This window comes from Orbicella faveolata, unplaced genomic scaffold, assembly GCF_042242905.1.
Source record: "Orbicella faveolata isolate gen_17 unplaced genomic scaffold, um_ofav_v1 contig_13, whole genome shotgun sequence".
In the NCBI taxonomy this organism is placed as follows: domain Eukaryota; kingdom Metazoa; phylum Cnidaria; class Anthozoa; order Scleractinia; family Merulinidae; genus Orbicella; species Orbicella faveolata.
Window position 1 is genome coordinate 9142935 of NW_028301540.1, and position 25828 is coordinate 9168762.

Consider the following 25828-nt stretch of genomic DNA (forward strand, 5'->3'; position numbering starts at 1 on the left):
GTCTTGCTTGGGTCCTGTTGTCCATGGAAAGCCAGCTCCATCAAGTTGTTGTCAGTTCAAGTTATTACCACGTTGCCCAAGTGCACTAAAGCCAGGTCCATCTCTGCCCGGGTCAAACGTAAAGAGCGAGCCATGGCAATGAAATCGACCCTTCTTGACAGTCCGTGTCCACGATGCTAGAGCTGAAGTGGAACATAGAGGCGTTCCACTTGCTGAAGGGTCTTACTCCTGAGCCTGACTTACAAGCCTCAAAACTCTCCGAAGAAAGGGAACTTGCCGTTAGTATTATAATAACACCTCTATATGGTAATTAGTTTGCGGGGAAGGAAGCTGACAGCGGAGAGGCCTTGTTGCAGAATGAAAGAATTTAAAAACGGCTCCAGACTAATGTCTTATAAGCAAAGTCTTAGTTATCGGTTAGCAACATGTACAGGTGCAGAACTGACAAAGCATATTATCATAAAATAATATCAGGGAGGCGAACGTTTACTGAAAAGCATATGTACAAAGAGAAGATTTGTCACTAATGAGAGATTGGTCACTAATAGCTAGCAGAAGGATAAAGACACTTAATTGGTAATAAATTCAAGTTGATGGAGGTGTATGGAATATAGTGGTCACGTACATGTGGTGTATCTTTCCATTTATCAGTGAATTTCATCGATTCTGAACAACATACAATTGTAGTTTATCGATCCCGACAGCTGCGTAAACCAGCAAACTCTCGATTCTGCCATTTTGAGACAATTTTCAGCGAGGCTTTTCTTTCGGATCTCCCCAGAAACGTTCCTCGTTTGTCACAGAATATGACGACAATTAGAGGAGATTGTAAGAGTAATATTTCGAAAAAATATTTCATTAGATTTATCGCCCTGTATCACCTCGTATCAAGAGACCATGATGCCATAGTCTCTTGCTCGAATCCAATTGGAATAACTGTTGAATATCGTGGGGAAATATCACAGGCATGGTGAGGAATATCAAAAGTGGCTACGAGGCGTTTACATGCAGCCATTGAGAGCTACGTTGAAACTTTTTAGTACCATATATTGAAACAGTTTTGCTTTTAAAAATACGAATGACAAACACCGGCTCTTCAGCAGAGTTGCGAAAATTTCAGAACAGCATTAAGAACAACCGCATAATGAAGCTAAAAAAATAAAATAAAAATAAATATTTAATTATAGGGGGTTAAACACCTAATAGGAATACAAATAATAAACTTGTGGTCCTCTAAAATATGCAATAATTACAAAATCTATGAAAACCCTATCTAAAATTATTTAAAACCTACTGGCAATTAAAAGTCGAGAATTCGAAGCTAGACGAAATTAAATTTTGGAATCATTTAACTTGAAAATAAATACGACTTAGCCAAAATCAGTTTATACAAGCCATAACAAGTTTGGCTCTTTGCGATCGAAGGTCTGACACAATCATGAAGTTATTATGCAAAATGCCGTTTTAGCTACATCGATTAAAGCCTTGAAATAGTTCATCTTTCCGAAAAAACTTTGGTTGCGACTATTTTTAACTGTTACATTGTCTCGATCAAAAAATTCTAATTTGTTAACATTTCTATTTTAATAAAACTAGTACAATTTGGGTGAAGCGTAAATTTGAGTAAATATTAACATGCAGATATTTAGAACAATAAAAATCAAATGAATCGATCCAACTTGACCAACTTGACCAACTTGATTTATATCGGTTCGCGAAAACTCCAGCAAAATAGGCAGGTAGAATTAAAGAAAAATGAAACATGAACAGCAGACTAGCGTCTGGGGTTTCCCGCAATGAATCTCGACAATACAGAGGCTCTGAAATATTATTCTTCACAACCCTTTTCAAGAAATGTCTGCCACGCGAAAGAAATCATAACACCTAAAAAAAATTGACTTGAGGTGGCTGGCAACAGTTTCTAGCACTTTCAATGCAAGACTTAGATTTTGATGGGTCATTATAACCACTCTTTATCAATTGACGCTGATATTAAAAAACTGCTCAATCATTGGTGAACACGTCGTTATAACTTTTGTGACACAATAGGCTGCCATAGTAAAAGTATCACCTGCTAAAGACATCTTTAAGTTTAGCCTTAACTATTGCAAATTGAAAAAAAAACACAGCAAGGTAACTCCACTTTTTCTTATCAAATTTGGTTTTGTACTTTGAAATGCAAAAAATTCTGTCATGGGGGTGGGGTGGGGAGGGGTTCAGTGCTACTTGAGTGTTCAAATATTAGGGGTAATTCTGGACCTAGTGAACAGAATTTTTTTAAGACTTTGCAAAAAGTTACATCTTATCATGCTTATCACAACTGGATAATAAAACATTGAGGGCCACCGAGCTAGTTTTTGAGTAAAAAGCATTTAATGCTGAAATTAAGGGGTTTTTTTAACGGGTTGTACTGATGCCATGGTAACCCATTATGCCATAAAGATTGCCATATTGGTACACCAATGGCTGCGTATTTATGTAATAGCCACATTGTAGCATTATTTGATAAACAGAGGAGGTATTCATCCATCAAAGTATAGCTGTTGGAAAAGTGCTGGAAACTGTCGCCAGCCTTCTTAATTAGCGACACTGTAAACTTGTAAACAAACAAATATTACAAATTGAAAATAAACTATTAAAAATCCCAACCGGCGCAAGGCTAACAACTTGGTTCTTTATGTAAAGCGGTGAGCAAAGTTAGTCAATGGTAAGATAGCGTGTTTGAACTAGGGACCTCCACAATAATTATAGTACTTAAGCACATATATTTTTAAAAGAAAATCAGGTCGTAAATGCTAAATGAGAGCCTTACAACCAATTGCTGGGAGTTGAAAAACGATCTAAAAGCAAATACATAAAATTCCGGCTGACGTCCGTGGCTCAGATCAACTTGACTAAATCCAGCAAAAAAAAAAATGATTTTCCTTTAATATGCTGTGCTGTATAATAATAGCTGCTTATTGACCTCGATGTTTCCTTTCCTTTTTAGTGTTTTACCTTCGACTGTGTCTTTGTCCATGAACACACACAAAAGGAAAAGCCGCCTTGGCCTCACACACCATATGTGATAAATCAAAACGATAACTTCGAAATACTTAATATCAGTTTTTGCTGATAGCTGATTGATAATCATAGAGAAAGTTATAATTAGATAATCAACTTAAGGAAAGTGCCTCGAAATTCCCATTTAAGAATTATGAATCTAAAATCGAAACGAAACTTGTCCTCTTGCTTTGTTGATTGAGCTATATATGCGCGCCTCTACTCACTATACTTCTGCTGTCGCTTCTGGTCGTTTTTTACTCTCGCTTATGGTTGCTTCTTGCTCGAAGGACTAACCAAAAAGAAGGTCTCTCCGTCACGTCTACATACACGTCTAATGGCCACCGTTGCGAACAACATAGATCATGTCACGTAGCATATCGTACCGCACTCTTAAGTAGCCATCCTTTCCCTGTAACACAGCCCATGGATACAGCACTATGACTTCTTGTGCAATCACTCCGCAGCCCTCCCCTGTCAGTCCGAAGGATTTGTTCGCGTCTTCATTCCATTTCCAGCACAGTCCCCTGAGCCCTATATCGTTGTACTCAGAGTAAGGCAGAGTTGTTACGTTGTGTTTGAGGTCTTTATCGCTAAGGGTAATCGCACCTAAAGCATAAATACCGATCCATTTAGCCCAAGTCCAATAAGGTTCCCATTTGTTTTCTTCCTCTTCTTTTCTTCTCCGTTTATCTTCGTCCTCTAGTTCTCTTTTCTTTTCAAATGTGACCTTGAGTTCTTCCCTGGTGTTGGTTATTTCATCTTCTAGGACACAATCCTTTTTAAATTCATCCAAAGCTTCAATCATCTTGTGTATTATTTCTTTTGAAGTTCGCCTTAATACTGGCTTGATGTGCTTCTCATGAGTTCGTCTGCAAATGTCCCTTTCTAAGGTGGCATAAAAATCCCCGAAATCCTTCCACAAATCGTTGGAATTTATTGCTTCCACAACCTTGCCAGCGAGCTGTTTAAATGTTACACCATCGATTATACTTCCCTCAAAACTTCTCTTCTTCAGGGAATTTTGTAGGTTACTTGCCAGACTCTGAAATGCTTCCCAGTCAGACTTGCTAAATTTGTTTTGATCTTTGAAGTCGTTGACAGTTGGAATATAGACGACTTCAATAGTATTCCTGGGAAAGTATTCTTCGATGATTTGGCCAGTTTCACCCTTGACCATATCGTCACGGATTTTGTCGTTACTAGGAGGAACCAGTGAAGTTCTTATGACAACTCGAAGTTTGGGAAAATTTGACTGTATATTTTTATCTTCGAACGCCAGTTTGCTCAAGCGTGCTATGCGATAAAGAAAGTGAATGTCGCTATTTCCCACGACGTTTAATGCAAAAACATTTAACGCAGAAGACATCATGGCCGTAAACATACTGAGGCGATCCGTTACGCTATCATCACCCAGATTAGTGCCTTCCACATCCAGTAACACAATGTTTCCATTGTCAGTTTTATGTTTAATTATATGCGCCCACACATTGCGCGTAACTGCATCGAATGAATCTCCGGTTTTAAAAATCTCTTCGACAGCTGAATTTTCGTTTTTCCCATTCCAAATATGGCTGATTAAGTTCAAGGTGGTAGATTTTCCAACTCTTGCATTTCCAACGGCGGCAATAACTCGAATTGGTCCCTGGAGCTCTGATATTTTTTCCAGAATATCTTGGTTCAACTTGTAAACAGTTTTGTTGTCGACAGACTCAAGAAGAATCTTCGCTTTACTTCCTCTAGCGGCAGATACAAAGTAACCAGCGACCACAACCGCTGCAATAGTGAATAACAGCGAACAGCTCATCGTTGAACTCTTTGCTCGCTGAATTATTCCTCGAAATGTTGCTGTAATCTCGAACGATTCAAATTTATGCTAGGATTCTTGGAAAGACGGGAAAAACACCTTTTTAATATTTATGCATCCCAATAAAGTCAATTACATTTCGCTTACAGCGGAGCTCCGGCGGCCCAAAGGGCCGCCAAGCGGAGCCCCATACCCATATAGGGAAGAAAAGGAAACCCATGAATTGATTTTCTCATGGTTATCATGGCTAGCGGTATTGCTCGTGGGCGCGTACGCACGACGGCGACGACGACGACGACGACGGAGTCGCGCAAGATGGTGGCCATACTCCAGCTAATAGGTTGACAGAGACATGCACCCTCGGTTTGTAGCGGGAGAATGCCATTTTTCTTGGCGGGATTTTTAAAGAAAAACGATAGCGGAGGTTGATCTAATATTTTTAAGACAGGATTCCACTGAAGCAATAAACAGAAAGCAAGAATTAACAGGCAAAGAAGTAGCGAAGAAGATCGCGAAAAAGACTGAGCGGGTCAGCGCTGGGGAAGTGTTACATCATGCATTGTCATAGCTTGTTACATTATGCATTGTTATAGTTGGTCCCAGCATGCCTTGGGGGCGTAATAAAAACGTGGCGTCCCTCTTTGGTTTCTTTATGTTTTCGTGCAGCCACAACATGGTGTCAGAAGTGTGCTTCGCACTGATTTAACACTCTCCTCGGAACTCAGCAATCAAGATAAATCTGACGATGGCGTCTTCGTCCGGACAGGGAGTCGCGGCGATCATGCTCCCGAGGTTTTCGACCACGGGAGATGCACGAAGAAATTGTGAAAAGTTCATTCAGATGTTCAAAGATTGGTGCGAGCTCAATGGATGGTATGATAGCGAGCCTCCACCCGAAGCACCAGAAGAAGGAGCGGATCCTGTGCCTGTTGAGCCAAAGTGGCTTTCAAAAGGAAAAGCTTTGGCAGCTTTCCGTTCCGCCATTGCTGGTAACGAAGAACTCGAAAACCTTGTACACGGCTTTCAACTATCAGAGGAAGAAGCAAAGGAACCGAACGTTATACTCAAGCACTTGCAGGAACACTTCATGGCTAGCGAAGGAGTCCTAACGGAAAGGACAAAGTTCGCCCAAATGAAACAGGAAGACCAAGAATCTGTCACAGCCTGGGAAGGACGAGTTAAACAACAAGGTAGGAGACTTGAGTACTGTGATAAATGTGAAGATCAGTTACTCAGAGATAAATTCATATCAGGGATCAACAACGAGAGACTGATGTCAAAACTACTAGATAAGGGCCACAGAGATAAAACAACGAAAGAAATCGTCTCATTTAAGACAATGTTACAGGTAGCTAAGAACTTTGAGCAATGTGAGAAGGCTAAAGCAATAATGCAGCAAGCTAAAGGCCCCGCAGAACAAGTAAACTACACCGGCACAAAGTCGCCCTCAAGGTCGGAGCAAAACTGGGGTCAGGGTCAGGGTAACTACAAAGGCATAAAGACACCCGCAAAGTCCGAGCAAAACTGGGGTCAAGATTTGTCTAAGCGCCAATTCAAACCTGACACCTGTCAGTATTGTGCAGGTCCTCCACATCCTCGCTCCGTATGCCCAGCTTCAAGCAAGCGATGCTCTAGGAAGGGCTGTGGGAGAATAGGACACGTTGCCCGCGCATGTCGAATGGGAGCAGCCCCTGTAGCCAGTTCCAGCCAGGAACACCATCTTGATGCCAGTTTTGGGGAGGAGTATGAAACTGACCTATTCGAGGTGGATATCAAACCGGAAAAGTATGCTCAAAGTGTCTACAGCACTTCGCAAAATCCTCATGGCGCCGTGGTGGGCCGTAAGTTCTTCGGCCACTTGAAACTAGGTGTGACCAAGGACCTAATCAAATCTATCAGGGTGCAGTTAGATACTGCCTCCACTTGCAACACACTGCCAGAAAAACTTGCTCAATCATTAATTCCTATTGGGCAGAAGATCACAAACTACCTCACCCCTAAAGCCACCTTATTCACCTATGACAACTCTAGACTCGCACCCATGGGTAAACTGGAGTTACTAGCTGAAACCACAGCAGGGTACCACCTCCTCACATTTCATGTTTTGAGAGACTCGCATATACAAGGAAGGCCACCCCTCCTGTCTGGCTCAGACTGTGTGAAGCTGGGACTGGTGAAGATCCGTGCAGATCAAATTCATTCACTTGGAACATCACGTGGCACCGCAACACTTCAGAAACCCCACTCTGAGCCCCCAGTACAACTGCCAACACCTGAGAACTCGCACGCCAGGGAGACGCCAGTACCACGGATGTTTGATGTTCCGCATCCAAACACATCGTTGCCATCCTGCCCTGCCAATATGACTCTTGAGTGGGTTCTCAAAGCATTTCCTGATGTGCATACAGGGTTGGGACAGTTCGGAAAGCCTGTTTCTTTTGATTTAGACCCAACAGTGACTCCAGTCCATGATGCCATCCACCGGCAACCAGTAGCAAGACATGCCAGAATCAAAGAGCAGTTAGACAAGATGGAAAGCGAAGGGAAAATTTGCCGACAGTATGAGCCAACAGCTTGGTGCAGTAACATGACAATTAGAGAGACAAAGGACAAATTTACAACCTGTTTGGACCCATCAAACACCATTAACAAGGCGATAAGAGTCCCCAAGCATCCAATTCCTCGCTTCGAGGACATCCTGCCACAACTGAACGGTGCAAAGTGTTTTTCAGTTTCAGATGCGATGTCTGGCTTCACCAACATACTTCTAGATCACGAATCAAGTCTGGCCACAACATTCCACACACCTTTTGGCAGGTACCGGTGGCTTCGGTTACCCTACGGTGTCTCCAGTGGACCCGACGAGTATCAAGCGAGACAGCAGGAAGCCCTTGCAGGATTGAAAGGTATCTGCAACATTGCTGATGATGTTCTTATTTATGGATGTGGACAAACACAGGAGGAGGCCGAGAAAGATCACGATGAGAATCTTTACAATTTCCTGCGGCGAATGCAAGAAGTGAAACTCAAGCTGAACCCAGCCGAGTGGAGGTTCAAAACTCAAAAGGTGATCTTCATGGGATTCCTGCTCAGTCCTGAAGGGGTTAGCCCAGCTCCAACCATGGTGGAAGCAATCTCAAACATGCCCAAACCTGCAGACCCACATGCTGTTCAGCGTTATTTGGGTATGCTCAATTTCCTTGCAAGATTTTGTCCAAAATTGAGTGACGTGGTCAAGCCTTTAAGAGAGTTAACCAACAAAGATGTCACTTTCCAGTGGACTGACTCACATGACAAAGCTTTTGGTGAGTCTAAGGAACTCATTGCTCATGCCCCTGTTTTGTGTTATTTCAACCCACAATTGCCTGTAACCCTTCAGGTGGATGCGTCTGGTGTTGGCGTTGGTGGAGCGCTCTTGCAAAATGATCAACCAGTGGCATATTACTCCAACACTCTAACAGAAACTGAACAGAGATACGCTGTGATTGAAAAGGAATGTCTTGCTATCTGCTTGGCGTTTGAGAAATGGGACAGTCTCCTTTATGGAAAGTCAGATATCACAGTACAAACAGATCATCAGCCACTAGAGAGTATCTTCAAGAAACCTCTCAACAAAGCACCACGGCGACTACAAGCCATGCGCATGAGACTCCAACGATGGTCATTTGAAGTGAAGTATAAGAAAGGGGCACAACAAGTCATAGCCGACACCTTGTCCAGAGCTCCCCTCCCACAGCTTTCCAAAGCAAATCTTTCCGGAGAACAGATATTTCGAGTGGAACTAGAAGCAATGACTTTGGACAATTCCGGTATCTCTAAGGTTACTCAGGAAAACTTGCAGGAGCAGACTGCTATGGATCCAGCACTGCAAAAGCTATCTCCTCTCATAATGACTGGCTGGCCAACTTCCAAAACAGGTGTGGATCCATTAGTGCGACCTTACTACACGTTCAAAGATGAACTTTCTGTGGCAGACGGCATAGTGCATAAAGGCCAGCAAGCAGTCATTCCAAGCTCAATGAGACCAGCTATGCTTGAGAAAATCCACAGAACGCATTTTGGAGTAGGCTCCTGCATTCTAAGAGCCAAGGTGTCCCTCTTCTGGCCAGGCATGACTTCAGATATCAAGAATAAGTGCATGTCATGCCCACTGTGTGCTCAGTGTGCTAGTCAAGCCCCATAAGAACCCATGCTCAGCCATGATATTCCAGACAGCCCATGGTCCGTGGTTAGCCTAGATATCCTCATGTGGGAAGGAAAGTGGCATCTGGTCACGACGTGGCATTACAGTGATTGGATCGAAATTGATGTACTGCCCAACACACTCACTGCAACAGTAGTGCAGCTGACCAAAGCGCACTTTGCAAGATTCGGGATACCTGAGCGCTTAATCACGGACAATGGTCCACAGTATATCAGCACCGAGTACAAGCAGTTTGCTTCTGAATATGGATTTGAACATGTAACATCGTCCCCGTACTGGCCACAAGGAAATGGCAAGGCTGAAGCAGCCGTGAAGATTGTCAAGCGGATGTATCAAAAGAAAAAGGATATCCATTTAGCACTCCTGGACTACCGAAACACCCCTCAACAGGGCCAGGAACACTCGCCAGCTCAAAGGCTCATATCCCGACGCACGAGGGGCATACTTCCAATGACACCTGGGCTTCTCAAGCCTGAAGTCGCACATCCTGTTGCTGTCAAAGCTGAAATTGGTGTACGTCGAACCAGAGCAAAACGATATTATGATAAAAATCTGGGAGGAAAGACACATGAAGAAATTCAGCCTGGCCAGTGGGTATACGCGAAACCCAATCCTAAGCACAAGCACTCTGCCTGGCCTCATGGCATTGTACAGAAAGTGTCCTCACCCAGGTCATACATTGTTGTCACTCCTGATGGCGGAGAGATGCGCAGAAATAGAACTCAGATCAGGTTGGCCGCAGCCCCACCACCTGATGCGAAGACCTATATGTCCCAGCAACCAAGTGCATCCTGTGAGGATGACCAGCCATTAGGACAACCACTGCCCACCATAAGTGCGAGGATGACTCCTCAGAATCACCTGCAATCATCACAACAATTCAGCAAAGACCCTCGTCAGACGCAGGGTCAAGTACCAGCAGTCCAGAACCAACTTACAGACTCGCGGTTGCACAGAACCATACAACCACAACAAAGGCCCTTCGACGTACGGGGAACAGCTCAGTTCGCGGAAAATGGGTCAGCCAACAGTGAAACAGAGAGCACTACAACACCAGCCAAAGAAGTTAGGACTCGCTCCGGCAGAGTTGTGAAAGCACCAACCCGTCTGGATCTGTAAGAGACTTACTGGACTCCCTTGTGTGGAGTTAGAGACATTGATTGAACTTGAACATTCTATAAAACATTCTAGTTGAACATTGCCTTGAAATGTTCTCGTCTTAATGGTGGCAACACTAAGTTGGATCAGTTGGGACAAACCTGTTATAACCCCATTAATGCTTTTCGCTGTTGTCTTTATCTTGTATTTCATTTATTTATTTTATTTAGTATTTTTTTTTTTACAAAAGGGGGGATGTTACATCATGCATTGTCATAGCTTGTTACATCATGCATTGTTATAGTTGGTCCCAGCATGCCTTGGGGACGTAATAAAAACGTGGCGTCCCTCTTTGGTTTCTTTATGTTTTCGTGCAGCCACAACAGAAGGAGGCGAAACAGTACTGAACAATGCCGTGAATTATACATAGAATTATATATAGCTAGTCAAGGGCTAGAGAAAGGAAGTGAAATAATGCCGAACAATGCCGTGAACCAAAGCTAACGAGGGCTATAGAAAGGAGGCGAAAGTACCCGATAAACTGATTCAGAAGACTGCCGAGTTCCCCATGGCCAAGTTCAAAATTCGCGCGAACGTGATGCTGTGCAGCCGTGCAAGAAAATTCAAAAGTCACCTGATTTGGTCAGGTGATGAACAAGAGAAATCAAACGTACCCGAGTGTTTTAGAGAAATTACAAAACAGTAAACGTAGCAGAAAGAAGTGGTTGATTCGTTGGTCTATCGAAACTATAACTTCAGTTCAGTCTTCACAACTTTTGGTGCAAGTTTCTGCCTGGAAGATTTACACTGGCCGAACTGAATTGCCAACTTGCAGTAAGTGACTTTTGTTGTTGCGTTTGCTATGAAAATTAACAAGTTGCCTCGGCGATAGAAGCTTATTTTCAATTGGAATCCATTAAAAGTCTTCCTTATTTGAAGCCATGCTGTAAGAGATTTTAAAAATTGCATCGTTTTAATTTCGCTTGTCTCTAAACAATAACACGTGGGTCGCTTTGGAGGTTGCTGTAAGTTGTAAACAAATTAAGTTTTCTGTCGATTTTCGTCGTCAACTTGAGCTTATAACCTCACGTCTAAAAATAAGCTTAACCAAAACCGTACTTGTAAACACGGCCGGGCGAGTTTTGAAGTTTTCTCTGAGTTAGTTAGCACTGCCGCTTCGTAGACTGCTAAAATTTCTTCTTCTGTTGTTGAAAACCAAGAAAGGTCTACAAACCATTTTAAGCCGAAGCGAACAGGATTTGCTAAATTTACTTTTGTTACTATGTGAATATTTGCATATTGTGATTACAAAGTATGGAGATTTCCTCGTTTTGTTAGTTCAATTTATTCGGTTTGGCGAAATGCTTTTGTGAATTCTGAGGTTAATTTGGTTGAAGACTGGTAAAGCTACTGCCAATAAAATGACTGCAAAGCTAAATTAAGCCGTCGGCAAAAATACAGACTCTCAGTAATATTCAAATTTAAGCGTGAATAATTTTTAAACTTTAACACCGCAAGCTTAAACGAATTTTCTTTATCGTCTCTTTTATTCGGTCACCTTTCATTGAGAAGGGATTTGCTGTTGATACTCGAGCTCAGATGTAGTGATATGCATCTTGTGTTTATAATGTAGATTTCCTCGTTTTATTTTGTTGTCTGTCCAATCAGTTCGGTTTGGTGAAATGCTTATATAGTCCAAAATGTCGAGTAGACGATTATGCATCGCGATCCTGTCTGCAAATAAAGCTCTGCTTTGATTTTGATTGGTTATTTCATTTTATTTGTGCCATTGCTTTTGGTTGGGGGTACATGGACCCTATTTTCTTAATAAGAGGTTATTCCCCAACCGGGTATTTACACTTAATATGGAAATGTTCCTAAAAAGTGAGATGATACTAATTAACTCGGTAAATTGAACAGTGTGATAGAAGTTCTTGCCCTGACCATTTCTCGGTAATAAGAATAACTTTTACATACATATATACACAATTTAGTTGGAGAGAGCGTTCTCCTATCTCCACTCTCTCTCTCTCTCTCTCTCTCTGCTTTCTTCACACTAATTTTTTATTAACTAACTTATTAAATGAATGTCACTGACTGTTTTCTTTGTTGTGCATGCATACTTTTTTGCTCGTCGAAGAAAGTTTCAGTTTCTTCCTGGCTGTACAGTTTCCTTTCTCCTGTCCTGTACCAATTCGTTTGTGATATAACTTTGTGAATTCTCTATTCTCCTTAAATTTTGTCTCATCAGGTTGATAGAATGCACTCTCAGAGTGTTCCATCATTGTCTTCAGTCGCTACAATTTTCCAGAAAAAAGCAATAGTTTTCTTAATTTCCTTTTACTTTGTGTTGGGACTTTTTAGCATGCCTGTAATTGGCCCATGGGCATTACGGGAGAATAATTTTCAAGTAAAGAATTACATTCATTTTAGTGTTGAATATTTTAAATTGTTATGAATTAGGCATTTCTTTTTATTTTTTATTTTTTATATTTTTTATTTTAGTCGCACGCAATGTTTTCTGATTTCTGAGGTATACCATGTAAATGTAAATAATGCACTGGAATTGGCCAATCAGAGTGTGCATTATATCGGCTTTAAACACAAACCATATATAATAAATGACTTGTATGTGAATGATATTTTTATTACAGAGAACTGGACAGGGCAAGAACTTCTCCTTCTTTTGTGAATTTATATATTAATTCCTCTCAGTGCTGTCAAAATGTCTCAGGAACCTTCATTTCTGATAATCTATTATTTTCCACCGTACCTACAGCACAGAAGCTCACCAAATCCTAACTGATAACTAACATGTCTGTATCTCTAGCCTTTGCTGTGTGCAACATGTATATTCTGTTATCCTGCCTTAACTGCTAGAAACAATTTTGACAGAGCTGTTGCAACAGTTTCACTTAAATTGAATTCCAGTAACAGCGCTACATGTAGCAGTGTTATTGAGTATGAACTTTATGGAGGATTTTAAATTTTTATTTTTTTATGATTACAGACGACAACAAAACGTACATGTGTATACATAACCTGATAATAATAAAGTGTATTATCGTTTGTCTCACGATGTAGTCACTTGAGATACACTTTATTATTGCATCCACCACGATGAATAACAACAACCTTTTCCTCGAGATAACCTGATGTTGGTGTTGGTTACAAACTGTAGTTCATAATAGTCATCCTATTACAGGTAAGGGGGAAAAGTTCAGAGAGTTTAAAACATTTCTTCCCCCAGCACACCTTCTGTCTATTAAGGTGCAATAATTGAGAGGTTATATATATATATATATATATATATATATATATATATATATATATATATATATATATATAAACGTTTGATAAAGCAAGGACGGACAACTTCTGACGGTAAAAAAAGTTAAAAATTTAATAGAAAAACATTTCGGTCTTAGACCTTCATCAGTTACCTGATGAAGGTATTTGTTGATATGGTGTACATTATACATCATGTAAAGGTATTTGGTGAGTGCCAAAGGCATAACATTTCATGTATTGCTTTTTCAGGGCAAATTATATAACAGTGACGTTTTAAAAGGTGTGATCAGAAAAATAATGAGTACATTGTCCAGGCAGCACCAGTTTATGGACGGCATATGCAGACAGTAAGAGGAACTGTAAGCACTACCACGTAAGTTAGTTTTATGCTTATGACTTCTTGTTCTTGGATTTTGTGTCATTTCATCACAAGAATAGGTAATGAAAGATGCAATAGTTGTTGCAATATATTTTTGAAGGAAAACTTATAAGTCTGCCTATGCTGGATACCATCATGTGTAAACTGAATGTGAAGCAAACACTCTGTTAAAGATGGGGCAACCCTAAAACCCAGAAACCAGAATCCGGAATCTGGAACCAAAAACCGGAATCCAGAAACCGGAAACCGGAATCCACAAATCAAAGAAAATAAGTTCTTCAAATACGCAAAAATTGTTTTGCTTAGCTTTTTGACTGTAAAAAGTAAGCTGCCAAGTGAAAAGGACCTCAAACTTAACCTTTTTTGAAACAAAAATTCCCCGTCTGTTGAAATGGTGCAACCGTTATTTTTAGTGAGGGCTATGATTATGAGAATCTCAGAAAAGTGTGTCTTAATTTTATTCCAAGCACCTTGAGAGTGTCTAAAATAAGCTTGCTGGTAATTGCCATTTTGTTTAATGAGTGATCTTCAATTTACCAGGTGTATAAATTTATCCTTTATGTCTAGTAGATATTGAACAAGATAGAAAATGTCATAGAGAACAGGATATCCGTCAGAGGCAGCCCCCTGTACATTGACAGTCACGCCCCCACTTTCGAAGTCCAAAGGCTAACCCATCTGGTCTAAATATGAAATTTGATTTTTCCAACAGATAGGAGACCAATTCCAGATTAACACAATTTCCACACTGATACTGTGACAAATCAGCCTTTCATATTCTTGGTGGCCATCATATTAAAACAATTTGTAGAAATGTTGCACACTTACTTCCGTCTGCTTCTCACTTGCTAACAGATCAGACCACATGCTGTTAAAAGATGCTAAAAGACTGCCAGAAACTCACTGCAATAGCCTATAATAGCTTGTTGTTAATGTGCTGCTCACCAGTCTTCTCAGAGCAATTTGATCTAGACAAGAAGCGGGCTCTCACTAGGGCCAGCTTGAACAAAAGATGGGTAACTTAGCCTATGAGCAGGCTCTCGTGTTTGAAACCTAACCCATCTGGTCTAAATATGAAATTTGATTTTTCCAACAGATAGGAGACCAATTCCAGATTAACACAATTTCCACACTGATACTGTGACAAATCAGCCTTTCATATTCTTGGTGGCCATCATATTAAAACAATTTGTAGAAATGTTGCACACTTACTTCCGTCTGCTTCTCACTTGCTAACAGATCAGACCACATGCTGTTAAAAGATGCTAAAAGACTGCCAGAAACTCACTGCAATAGCCTATAATAGCTTGTTGTTAATGTGCTGCTCACCAGTCTTCTCAGAGCAATTTGATCTAGACAAGAAGCGGGCTCTCACTAGGGCCAGCTTGAACAAAAGATGGGTAACTTAGCCTATGAGCAGGCTCTCGTGTTTGAGCTAGGGACGTGAGTGGCAAAGCCGCATGAAGGCTCTTGGTGACATGCCAATGCAGAAAAACACTAGACACCTATTTAGCCTGCTCAGACACTAGAGACAGATACTAGAGCCTGCTTGCAGGCTATGAGTAACTCTATCCACCCAAAAAATCAGTAACCCTGACTGGATAGTGATGTACCCAATGGATAGCTTTATGCAGCTTTTGAACAACCAGGCCAGATATATAGCTAAGGGTTGTTCGGAACTAGTCAGTAATTTTTTAGCAATTACAGTCTGTGGCTGAAGTAAAGCCAAGAAAATAAATAACAACAAAATAATTTTTGCTCATATTTATTTATTAGACATTGCTGAAGTGAATTATGTCTATCATCATTCATAATATCTGGATTCCAGATTCTGGTTTTTGGTTCCAGATTCCGGATTCCAGATTCTGGATTCCGGATTTCGGTTTCCAAATTCAGTGTTTTAGGGTTGCCCCAGATGATGTATGTGCATATGTTAATCTTGAATAATCTGAATTTCAGAGAGTTTAAAAAATTCATGTCATATCTGTGATGGTTCTGAGGTGGAGGGCTGTTACACGTAAATGTATATTTCTCATGCATGAGTTTTCACTCGTTATGATTCAGGAGCAAATAGTTTCTGTATCTGTTGATGTGCAACAATCTACACCAATATTTCAACCCAATAATGTACAGTGTATATTAATTAACCAAATTATGCTGTTTTTACTTGACCAGTGCTACTACATAGTAATGTGATGTTGAAGTGCACAAATTTACAAACACACCCAGTGCCAACTTGTCAAATATAATTATGAACTGGCCAGACAGTGTAGATTACAAAATTCTCTGAAAGGTAAGATGTTTCTTAAACATTATTTTGTAATTAATGATTTCTCAGACATTGTTTTCTTCAAGAAAAGATTCATACCCCATATGGAGGTTTTTTCTCTATTAGAGCTCTTGATTCCTGATACTTTAATTTGGAATTTCTAAAGACTGGCCATGAATGGGTGTTGGGTGTGAATATCTTCTGAAAGTGCACATTCATTCATTGAGTAAGCAAGAACATCAGTATTTATCCTGACAAACTCTGATTTTCTTCTGGAAGCTGAACTCATATGTGACCCTATTTTGGAAAAGGTGGTTAAAGGTGAATTGTCAAAATGCCGTTTAAACGCCTTAAAACGAAAGTGTTTAAACCCATTTAAACGCTTTGGATACATGTTTAAACACTATTTCTGCGCGTTTAAACACTATTTCTACGCGTTTAAACACCAGTGCAAAATTTTCTCTGTTTAATACTCCGATAATTATGTTGTGGTTAGTTTACGAAGCTTTTTTCGAATGAAATTTGCTCATAAATTAGAGGTACTGTTGTGTTGGATTGTGACGAGCGATGTTTCCGATTAAATTAAATTTTCTTCGATTGCGGCTGGAAGAAAGTGAACAGATTTGCAACTATATATGGTTCGTGTTTGTGTTTGACAAATTTGATCTGCATTCGAGACGTTGGTTGCAATTGAAAAAGACATTACAAGCTCATTCTCGTCAAGATTTTTAAATTATGGAAAAGCTAAAGAAAGAGATAAGCAATAACAAACGTGTTTTAGTCTAAGGTTGCAAATTCCTTGATTCTATTTTGTAAACATACCACTTAAGATGAGTCCTTTTCATCTCAGGTATCCAAAAAGAGAGGTATATATGTATATATGCAGCAAACATTTGTAACGGGCAGACTTCGCCTTCGTCGTGTACATGTACATGTGCACTGTAATTTGACGCGAACGTATCGAGAGTGTGTGCGAACGATCACGAACCCGATTTCTGTCTCAACAATCGCCCATTTTTCGAGGGGAAAATGCAAGTTTCTCAATTCACGCCGAAGTTTTCCACAATTCTTTTGCGAATGCAACCACCTAAAACTGCACATTTTTGAGTAAAAGCTATTGGCAACTGAACGAAAAAGAATGGACGGGGAGAATTGGGGCGATAATTGAATTAATCCCGGCTTTTATTACGTCTTCTGTAAGAAGCTTAAGCGAGAATAATTTTGTGAATATAGGAGAAACTTTTTGCGTGGTGTATGAAATGCGTATTTTTATTTTCCACAAATTGTGAAAGGAACTTTCTAATTTTCCTGAAACGTGATTTAGCCACCCTGTTTACAACCGTCTTCGATGACCGCGCCGAAACAATTGGCGATTTCCTGAGCGTTTATTTCATGCCGCTCGCAAACGCGAAGACACATTCTTCTTATGTGAGATATTAACCGTGGGAACAGGCAAATTTCATTGGCTAGTCGATAAGTATGACCAATTATTCAATCTGTTGAGTTCGCTTGGAGCAACAGAACAACATACAATGTAGTAACTGAGAGACAGCAATGCAATGACACACGGGTAGCCGATCCAAATCAACCTTGATGGATACAGAGTTTGTTTTCGTGTGCTGACAGCTTGCAACGCTGCATGAAATAGTAAACTTCTTTCAAATAGAAAAAACTGTGGTTCTCCTTTGCATTACAAACATTATGCTGTGAATTACAGTTTCGGCCCTCTGTTTAACAGGGGAGAAGATTGAAATGTAGTTAATACTTGAAACTCGAGACACTCATCTGTCGCCGCGCATGAATTGAATCGATCACACGGAGAAACGGCCGTCTCCGCGTGATGCAAATACTTCACAAGACAACCAAAGAAAGACACAAACACACAGGTAAATCATTTAGTGTTATGCCATAAATATGAACAGGCTAATTAAAGCACGGAGGTTCCCTGTGATATCGCAAAATGAAAGTCACACTCGTTCCTGCGTGTTGCAGAATTGTAGCAGATTGTACCTACGTGCAAATATTTTCGACAAGAAAATTAGCAACACATTTCTTTTCATAAATTGGATGAAGTTACGTTGGCGTATTCTCGGAAATGGTAATGTGAAGTGTATTGTCGCTGAAGACTCATGCATTTGGCTCACTGTATAGACCATAACTTACGTTACATTTTTAGTACGATATGAAGAAGAGTTCATATCATTATTTTGTATTTTCACCAAAACAATAAGTTTCCACTTTGACTGAGAATGATGGCGAAAATAAGTTTTACATACCATCCAGTAAACCAGCTTGGCATAATAATTCTAATAACGCCATGATTTCAAAAGGCGGGGAAACGATAATGCTGAATAATCTGTCATAACAACTTTACTGTTAAATAAATTATTGCGTTTAAACGCTCATTTAAAGAAAACATTCGCCTAAGGAAAAACGCGTTAAAACATTTTGTAAACGGGTTTAAACGTTTTTTTAGCCCGTTTAAACGGTGTTTAAATGCGTTTTGGTCTGAAATGTGAATAAACGCGTTTTTCTCTTTTCACCTTTAACCACTTTTTCCAAAATAGGGTCACATATACAGTTGTGCAGTTATATGTACAACCAAACAGCCTGGATGACCCTGTGATTGGGACTGTGCACATTGTTGTAACCCTCAATGTTCCAGTTTCTTGTTTGAAGCAAATTGCATTTGTTCTCGAAAGCAAGTGGCGAAGTTCATAACAGTTATGTAAGTTTGTTTTGTATTTCAGGGCAGAGCCTGCCACAGTGAAAGTTGGAGTACCAACCCCTAGCATTTGATTCACTGCTAACACTCAGTAAACAACTAACAATGAAGTACACTGTATATCAAAGAAAGGAATTACATGCCTGTTCCTGTCCGTCAATATATGAACAGTTTACAGATGGGGAGCCTGTATTAAAACATCAAAGATTTTCAAAGCAACCATGGCCTGGTGAGATATTTCTGAGGAAATATAAATTTAAGGTCCTTATGATTGCTTATAGGCATTGATTTTTATTGTAAACAATATCTTACTGAGTGTATTTTTCTTGTGTACTAATTGTTGTAGAACGCAGAGATCACTGTTGTGACAGAGATATTAATTTGTGAAAAGTTCTATAAACAAATGCATCTGGGAACAAATTAATTTATCATGGATGCAGCTTCTGAGAGATCCCCAATATTAATGGCACATATACTGTTCATACATGTAAAAGAGTTCAGTAATTCATTACTTATGATTGTAATGCTTTGTTTGGTTTCTCTGTATTTACAGACAACTTGATGGGATTATAAATTCTGCACCAAGTTCATTGAATAAACTGACTTGGAGGTTCAGTTCTGCAACCCATCCTGTTTGTAGTAATATCATAGCTGCAACATTGTGACAGATACACTGCATTACATTATTAAGAAACACATATTAACTAATTATTTTTAAGTGCCTTTTAAATTAATCAGTTTTTCTTAGAGATAATTTACTCATGGTTTATTTAAATAATTGGCTTTTTGGCTTTAAAATGATATTTATTGAGTTTTTAAATCAATTTTGTGATAATCTGCATTGGACAGGGCATACATTGATATTTTGCCAACACGAAATGGAGAACTGGGTCTTAAGCAAAGTTGCAGGATTAGCATTTTTGTAGAAAGAAAGGGTTGAGAAATTTGTGACATTCTACAGACAGCCTTGCCATTTGCAATGTCCGATAAGGTTAATTTGTTCCATTCTGTTGTAGAAATAGTGTTCTCTAATTTATAAATTATTTCAATCTGTTGTTTAAATGATTGCCTTATAACCCCATGTCTGGCTTTGGTGCATGTAGGATATTGATGTATTTTTTATCCATTTTGCTGTAAATTATCTTAATTGATTTGTCAATCAAAACATATCTTGGATATGCTGGGCTCTTCTGACAAATGTACCTATGCCTGATAACCTTGCTGTGCATTTGGTTGTGTAGTGCAGACAAAATACATGTACATAATATAACTTCCTCTTAGCTTACTGATAATTCTTGGTATAATTTAATCATAGCAAAATTAATTAATGGAACCCAATAACAGCTCTTGTAGTCCACAATGCCAGTCGAGAAAAAGAACAAATCACACTGAAATTGAATAATAAAATTATTATTAGAAGCCTATGCAAGTATTCATGGTCAGCAAAAAAAAACTATCGTAATTACCATTCATATGAGGGTGATTTTGCTTATTGCAAACCCTTCTAGCAGGAGGAGACTCCATACAATAGTGAAGATGGCTAAATGTATCTTTGGGGACAAGTTAGAAAACAAAACTTTCCAACTTTTCACATATGTATACTGTTTTGGTATTTTTGTGAGATTTCATTTGGTAGAGATTCAGGGACTGAGTATATTGTAACCACTGCATTTCAATCAGTCCCCACAACAAAAAAATGTGTAAACTTCTTTTGTGTGGGAGTCCCCATGTTAGCTAAGGAAGAATATAATGATTAATAACAATGCCTTGTCTTTCTGAATAAGGTAGGAACGAACAAGAAATGCCACCAAAAAGCACAGAAGACAGTTCTGTTATGTGGTCAAGATTTTTGGTGGCTTCCAAGAAATCCTTGAAATCATGGCTCTATGTTTCATAATCACACCATCCTACACCTCGATCTGCTGATGTATACTAGTTCCGGCTGAAACTATTAAATCATTCGCAATTTACCTCATACAAGTTGGATTATTTTCATTAGTAACAACATTCCGAAAAATAACTGAGGAGCTCCGCTTTAAGGCTGGCCTAAATCTATATATTATTGCGGACACGGAACAGAAAACTGGGTGCGAGCGAAGTACGCTAAGACTCATGGTTAGTACGTTTGTAAAAGGAGACGGCTGAGAAACTTGTGACATTCTACGGTCAGCACTTTCGCATAAAGTTTATTTCCATTCTTCACAGCTAACAAAAACAAAGACGATACCAAAGTTGCTTTGGCCTTTTCTAATAGTTAACTGGAGAATTCGGGTTTAATTTGACGAGAAACACCATATTTTGTTCAAAACAACACAACTTTTATCTTACCTGGCGACACTCGACGAGGCTACTAGCGAGTTGCCATGCCGGACGCCGGCGATTGGCGAATTTTGGTGCCAAATGAGAAGCTTGGAGACCCAAAATGTTTCATATTTTTCACCTTTTACAATGTGATATGGTCTTTGGAATTATAAATCCCTTTTCGTGAATAATTAATGCCGTCTCCAATGAGAAAAGTTGCCTGATTTCAATGGGTTTCCTGTTAACTTACATTGACGTCAGGATAGTAAAGTTTTTCCCGCCTGCTGAAATCTGATTGGTCAATTCAAATTTCAGTTGCGCCAGCCGTATGCAAGGTTGAGTTGTGAAGGCAAAATCTGTTGTTTTGTCCTCTTAGGCGTCTAAGGCCCCGTCCCCGTCGTGATGTTCTTGTCCGAGTTATCCAAAATGACCACTGACTTATGAGTTTTCAAATTTCTCCGGCGTTGTGTGGACGGAAAACCATTTGATGCGTTTTCGGGTCGGAGTGGAAACACCATTTTCAATGATACTTTCTCGGCGTACGGTGAACAGGCCCAGAAGCTGTGAATTTGCTTTAGGCAATCGAGCCTTTGGAAATGTATGAGATAAAATTTTAGTTCATAAGACTTTTTAATAACTTTACGTAATCACTTATAATCGTGTTTTTGGCTTGCTTTGTGCCGTATTCTTTGGTTATGTTTGGTTCCATGGCGATTACGCTATGTTCTGGTTCTGTTACGTTCATTGGAATAAACGCTACTATTGGACCCAAGTTCTTAACCTCCAATTGACGTTAAGCGGGATCGAGTGAATGTGTCGAGGACCCCTCCCCTTACAGATGCAATGCTTTTACATAATGATTTGACGTGAGCGGACTGGTGACAGGGGAGGGGGTAAGGTTTGTCACTGGGGATGTCACTCGATCCATTGAATCCATAGAGGAAAATAAACTGAATAACACTTTTCAGCCACTTGTACGGGTATCATACTGTGTAGCATTCTTTCACGGCTTGAGCATCAACAATTTCAGGAGTCTATTTAGTTTGTTTAAAATCGTCCCCCTAAATGTCAAAATGTTTTGCCGTTATCTATGGATGATTTGGCACTCGGGTCAAACTGAACATTTAAGGAGAAAGGCCAAAGAGAGAACGTTTGCTATCTACGCAGTGACAAACAAAAATTTCCTTCAAAATCTGCATCTAAGTAAACGGTTAAATCTGCATACGCGCCAAGTGGCCCACAAGGCCGGAGCTTATCGCGGTTTCTGTGGCATGAAGTGACTAGGAGTATTTCTACTCCCCCCTGGATGGGATGCTAGTCCATCGCAGGGTTACCTCCAGCATTAAGTTCGCCGGTACCCATTTATACACCTGGCCGTGGAGAGAGGCACTGTGAGAGTACAGTGTCTTGCCCAAGAACACAACACAATGTCCCAGGCCATGGCTCAAACCCAGACCGCTCGATCCGGAGACGTGCGCACTAACCATGAGGCCACCGCGCCTCACACAAAATCTGCAGGTGCTGTTCATTTATCTTGAGTACCTCGGTCGAAAATAACAAATCACGGCTTGGGGAAACAAGGCAAACAGAAAATTTCCCAAAACAAAATATGGACATTGATCGGCTATTTTTTAATTTATATTAATTAGTTCCAATTTAACTTTCTCCCACGTTTGCTAAAGGCCTGTTTACAAGTGACGGAGGGTTACCCTAGCAAGCGGGTTAACCCTAGCTGGAGGGCAAAAGATAGCCTAAACAAACTTTCACAAGTAGGGTAACACTACAACCCGGGACAACTTAATGCGCGGTTACACTCAAAGGGTCTGGAAACAATTAGATAGTTAACCCGGGCAGGCGGATTAACCCTACCTCGATTAAAGTCTTAAAATGGTTCATCTTTCCGAAACAACCTTGGTTGGCGACCTTTATTAACTGTTACATATATTGTCTGGATCAAAAAATTCCAAATTGCTAACATTTCCATTGTAATAAAAGCTTCAGTTTCGGTAAGGAGTAAATTTGAGCAAATATTGACATACAGAACAATTAATTCAAGTGAATCGATCCAACTTGACCAACTTGGTTTTCCATCGGTCCGCGAAATCTCCAGCAAAATAGGAAGGTAGAATCAAAGAAAAATGAAACATGACCAGCAAACTAGGGTCTGGGGTTTCCCTCAAAGACTCCGTGAACAAATCTAGCCAATGGTAAGATGAGTGTTTGAACTAGGGACCTCCATAATAATTATAGAGTTTAAGCTCCGATGTTATTGAGAGGCTGACGTCAACCAGAAGTCGAATGTTATTGATTTTTCGTTAAAAGAAAATCAAGTTGTAAATGCTAAAATGAGAGCCTTACAACCCATTACTGCAAGTTGAAAAACGATCTAAAAGCAAGAACATAAAATTCTGGCTGACGTCCGTGGCTCAGGACAAATTTACTAAATCCAGCCAAAAAAAAAAAAAGAAAGAAAAAGAAAAAGAAAGATGATTTTCCTTATTTGTGCTATGCTGCATAATAATAACACGGCTTATTGACCTCGATATTTTCCTTTCCTTTTTTGTGTTTTACCCTCGACTGTGTCTCCGTCCATAAACACGCACAAAAGAAAGGTCATCTTGGCCTCACGCTTGGTCGTAAACCATATGATATATCAAAACAATAACTTCGAAATAACTAAACTAGGAATATTACACTAAATATCAGTTTTCCTGAAAGCTGATCGCTGATCATACACAAATTTAGCATTAGATAATCCGCTGAAGGAAAGTACCTCGAGATTCACATTTCAAAATTATGAATCTAAAAGTGAAATGAAAGTTGTCTTCTTGCTTGGTTGATTGAGCTATACATGCGCACATCCAATGCTGGTGTTCGTTGGTCGCTGTTTTGCTCTCGCTTCTGCCGGTTAGCTTTTTGCTCGAAGGCCTAACGCAAAAGAAGGTCTGCGTGTCGTCTCTACATACACAGCGACAAGCTTTTGTTGCGGACAACGTTGATCATCTCACGTAGCATGTTGTACTGCACTCTTAAGTAGCCATCCTTTCCCTGTAACACAGCCCATGGATACAGCATTCTGACTTCTTGTGCAATCACTCCGCAGCCCTCCCCCGTCAGTCCGAAGGATTTCTTCGCGTCTTCATTCCATTTCCAGCAGACTCCCTTGAGGCCAATATCGTTGTACTTGGAGTGAGGCAGAGTTGTTACGTTGCATTTGAGGTCTTCATCGCTAAGGGTAATCGCACCTAAAGCAATAAGACCGATCGATTTAGCGTAAGTCCAATAAGGTTCCCATTTGTTTTCTTCCTCTTCTTTTCTTCTCCGTTTTTCTTCTTCTCTTCTTCTGTCCTCTTCTTCTTGTCTCCGTTTATCTTCCTCCTCTCGTTCTCTTTTTTTTTTCAATGTGACCTTGAGTTCTTCCCTAATTTTGGTTATTTCATTTTCTAGGACACATTCCTTTTTAAATTCATCCAAAGCGTCTATCATCTTGTCTCCTATTCCTTCGGAGCTTTGCGTCACGACTGGCTTGATGTGCTTTTCATAAGTTCGTCTGCAAATGTCCCTTTCTAAGGTGGCGTAAACATTCCCGAAATCCTTCCACGAGTCGTCGGAATTCATGACTTCCACAACCTCTTTAGCGAGTTGTTTAAATGATGTACCATCGATTAGACTTCCCTCAAAACTTCTTTTTTCCGGAGAATTTTGTAGGTCTTCTGTCAGACTCTGAAATGCTCCCCAGTCAGATTTGTTCAATTTCTTTTGATCTTTGAGTCTGCGGCCATTGACAGTAGGAATATGGCTGACTTCAACGGTATTCCTGGGAAAGTATTTTTGGATGATTTGGCCTTTTTCCCTTCCATGCTTGAAGATTTCATCGAGGATTTTCTCGTCAGTAGGAGGATCCAGTTCACTTCTTAAGACAATTCGGAGTTTGGGAAAATTTGGCAGTACGTATTTATCTCTGAACACCAGGTCGCTCAAGCGTGCTATGCGATAAAGAAAGCCAATGTCGCTATTTCCCACGATGTTTAATGCAAAAACATTTAACGCAGAAGACATCATGGCCGTAAACATACTGAGGCGATCCGTTACGCTATCATCACCTAGATTAGTGCCTTCCACATCCAGTAACACAATGTTTCCGTTTTCATTTTTAGGTTTAATTATATGCGCCCACACATTGCGCGTAACTACATCATGTGAATGTCCGGTTTTAAAAATCTCTTCGACAGCTGAATTTTGGTTTTTCCCATTCCAAATATGGTTGATTAAGTTCAAGGTGGTAGATTTTCCAACTCTTGCATTTCCAACGGCGGCAATAACTCGAATTGGTCCCTGGAGCTCTGATATTTTTTCTAGAATATCTTGGTTCAACTTGTAAATAGCTTTGTCGTCGACAGACTCAAGTAGAATCTTCGCTCCACTTCCTCTAGTGACAGATACAAAGTAACCAGCGACCAAAAACGCTGTAAGATTGAATAACAGCGAACAGCTTATCGTGGAACTCATTGCTCGCTGAATTGTAATCGAGATAGCAGTCCTCGAAATGTTGCTGTAATCTCGAACGATTCAAATTTATGCTAGGATTCTTGGAAAGATAATATTCATGCATCCCAATAAAGTCATTTGCATTTCGCTTATATTTATTGTGGTGATCTTGCACTTTCCCATTTGATATAATTTGGGTTTTCTTGAATTTTTCTTCGATCAGT

The 25828-nt window shown here is 40.0% G+C and overlaps 3 protein-coding genes and 1 long non-coding RNA gene across 4 annotated transcripts; 1 reads left to right on the forward strand and 3 right to left on the reverse strand.

Annotated features, from left to right (window-relative positions):
* Positions 1 to 1159: 1159 nt before the first annotated feature.
* On the reverse strand, positions 1160 to 4944 carry LOC110053015 (uncharacterized). Its single transcript, XM_020759206.2, has one exon. It carries the CDS (start codon positions 4847 to 4849, stop codon positions 3377 to 3379), a length of 1473 nt encoding a protein of 490 aa, XP_020614865.2. The 5' UTR covers positions 4850 to 4944; the 3' UTR covers positions 1160 to 3376.
* Positions 4945 to 5594: 650 nt separating this feature from the next.
* Positions 5595 to 9032, forward strand: LOC149114882 (uncharacterized). The gene has a single exon (XM_089285608.1). It carries the CDS (start codon positions 5595 to 5597, stop codon positions 9030 to 9032), a length of 3438 nt encoding a protein of 1145 aa, XP_089141734.1.
* A 3194-nt stretch (positions 9033 to 12226) lies between these two features.
* On the reverse strand, positions 12227 to 13383 carry LOC149114883 (uncharacterized). Its single transcript, XR_016205935.1, has 2 exons — positions 13304 to 13383; positions 12227 to 13193 (listed from the first exon to the last, which is right to left on the reverse strand). It is a non-coding gene; the product is annotated as an uncharacterized LOC149114883 (long non-coding RNA).
* A 9341-nt stretch (positions 13384 to 22724) lies between these two features.
* On the reverse strand, positions 22725 to 25828 carry LOC149114884 (uncharacterized). The gene has a single exon (XM_089284493.1). It carries the CDS (start codon positions 25623 to 25625, stop codon positions 24075 to 24077), a length of 1551 nt encoding a protein of 516 aa, XP_089140619.1. The 5' UTR covers positions 25626 to 25828; the 3' UTR covers positions 22725 to 24074.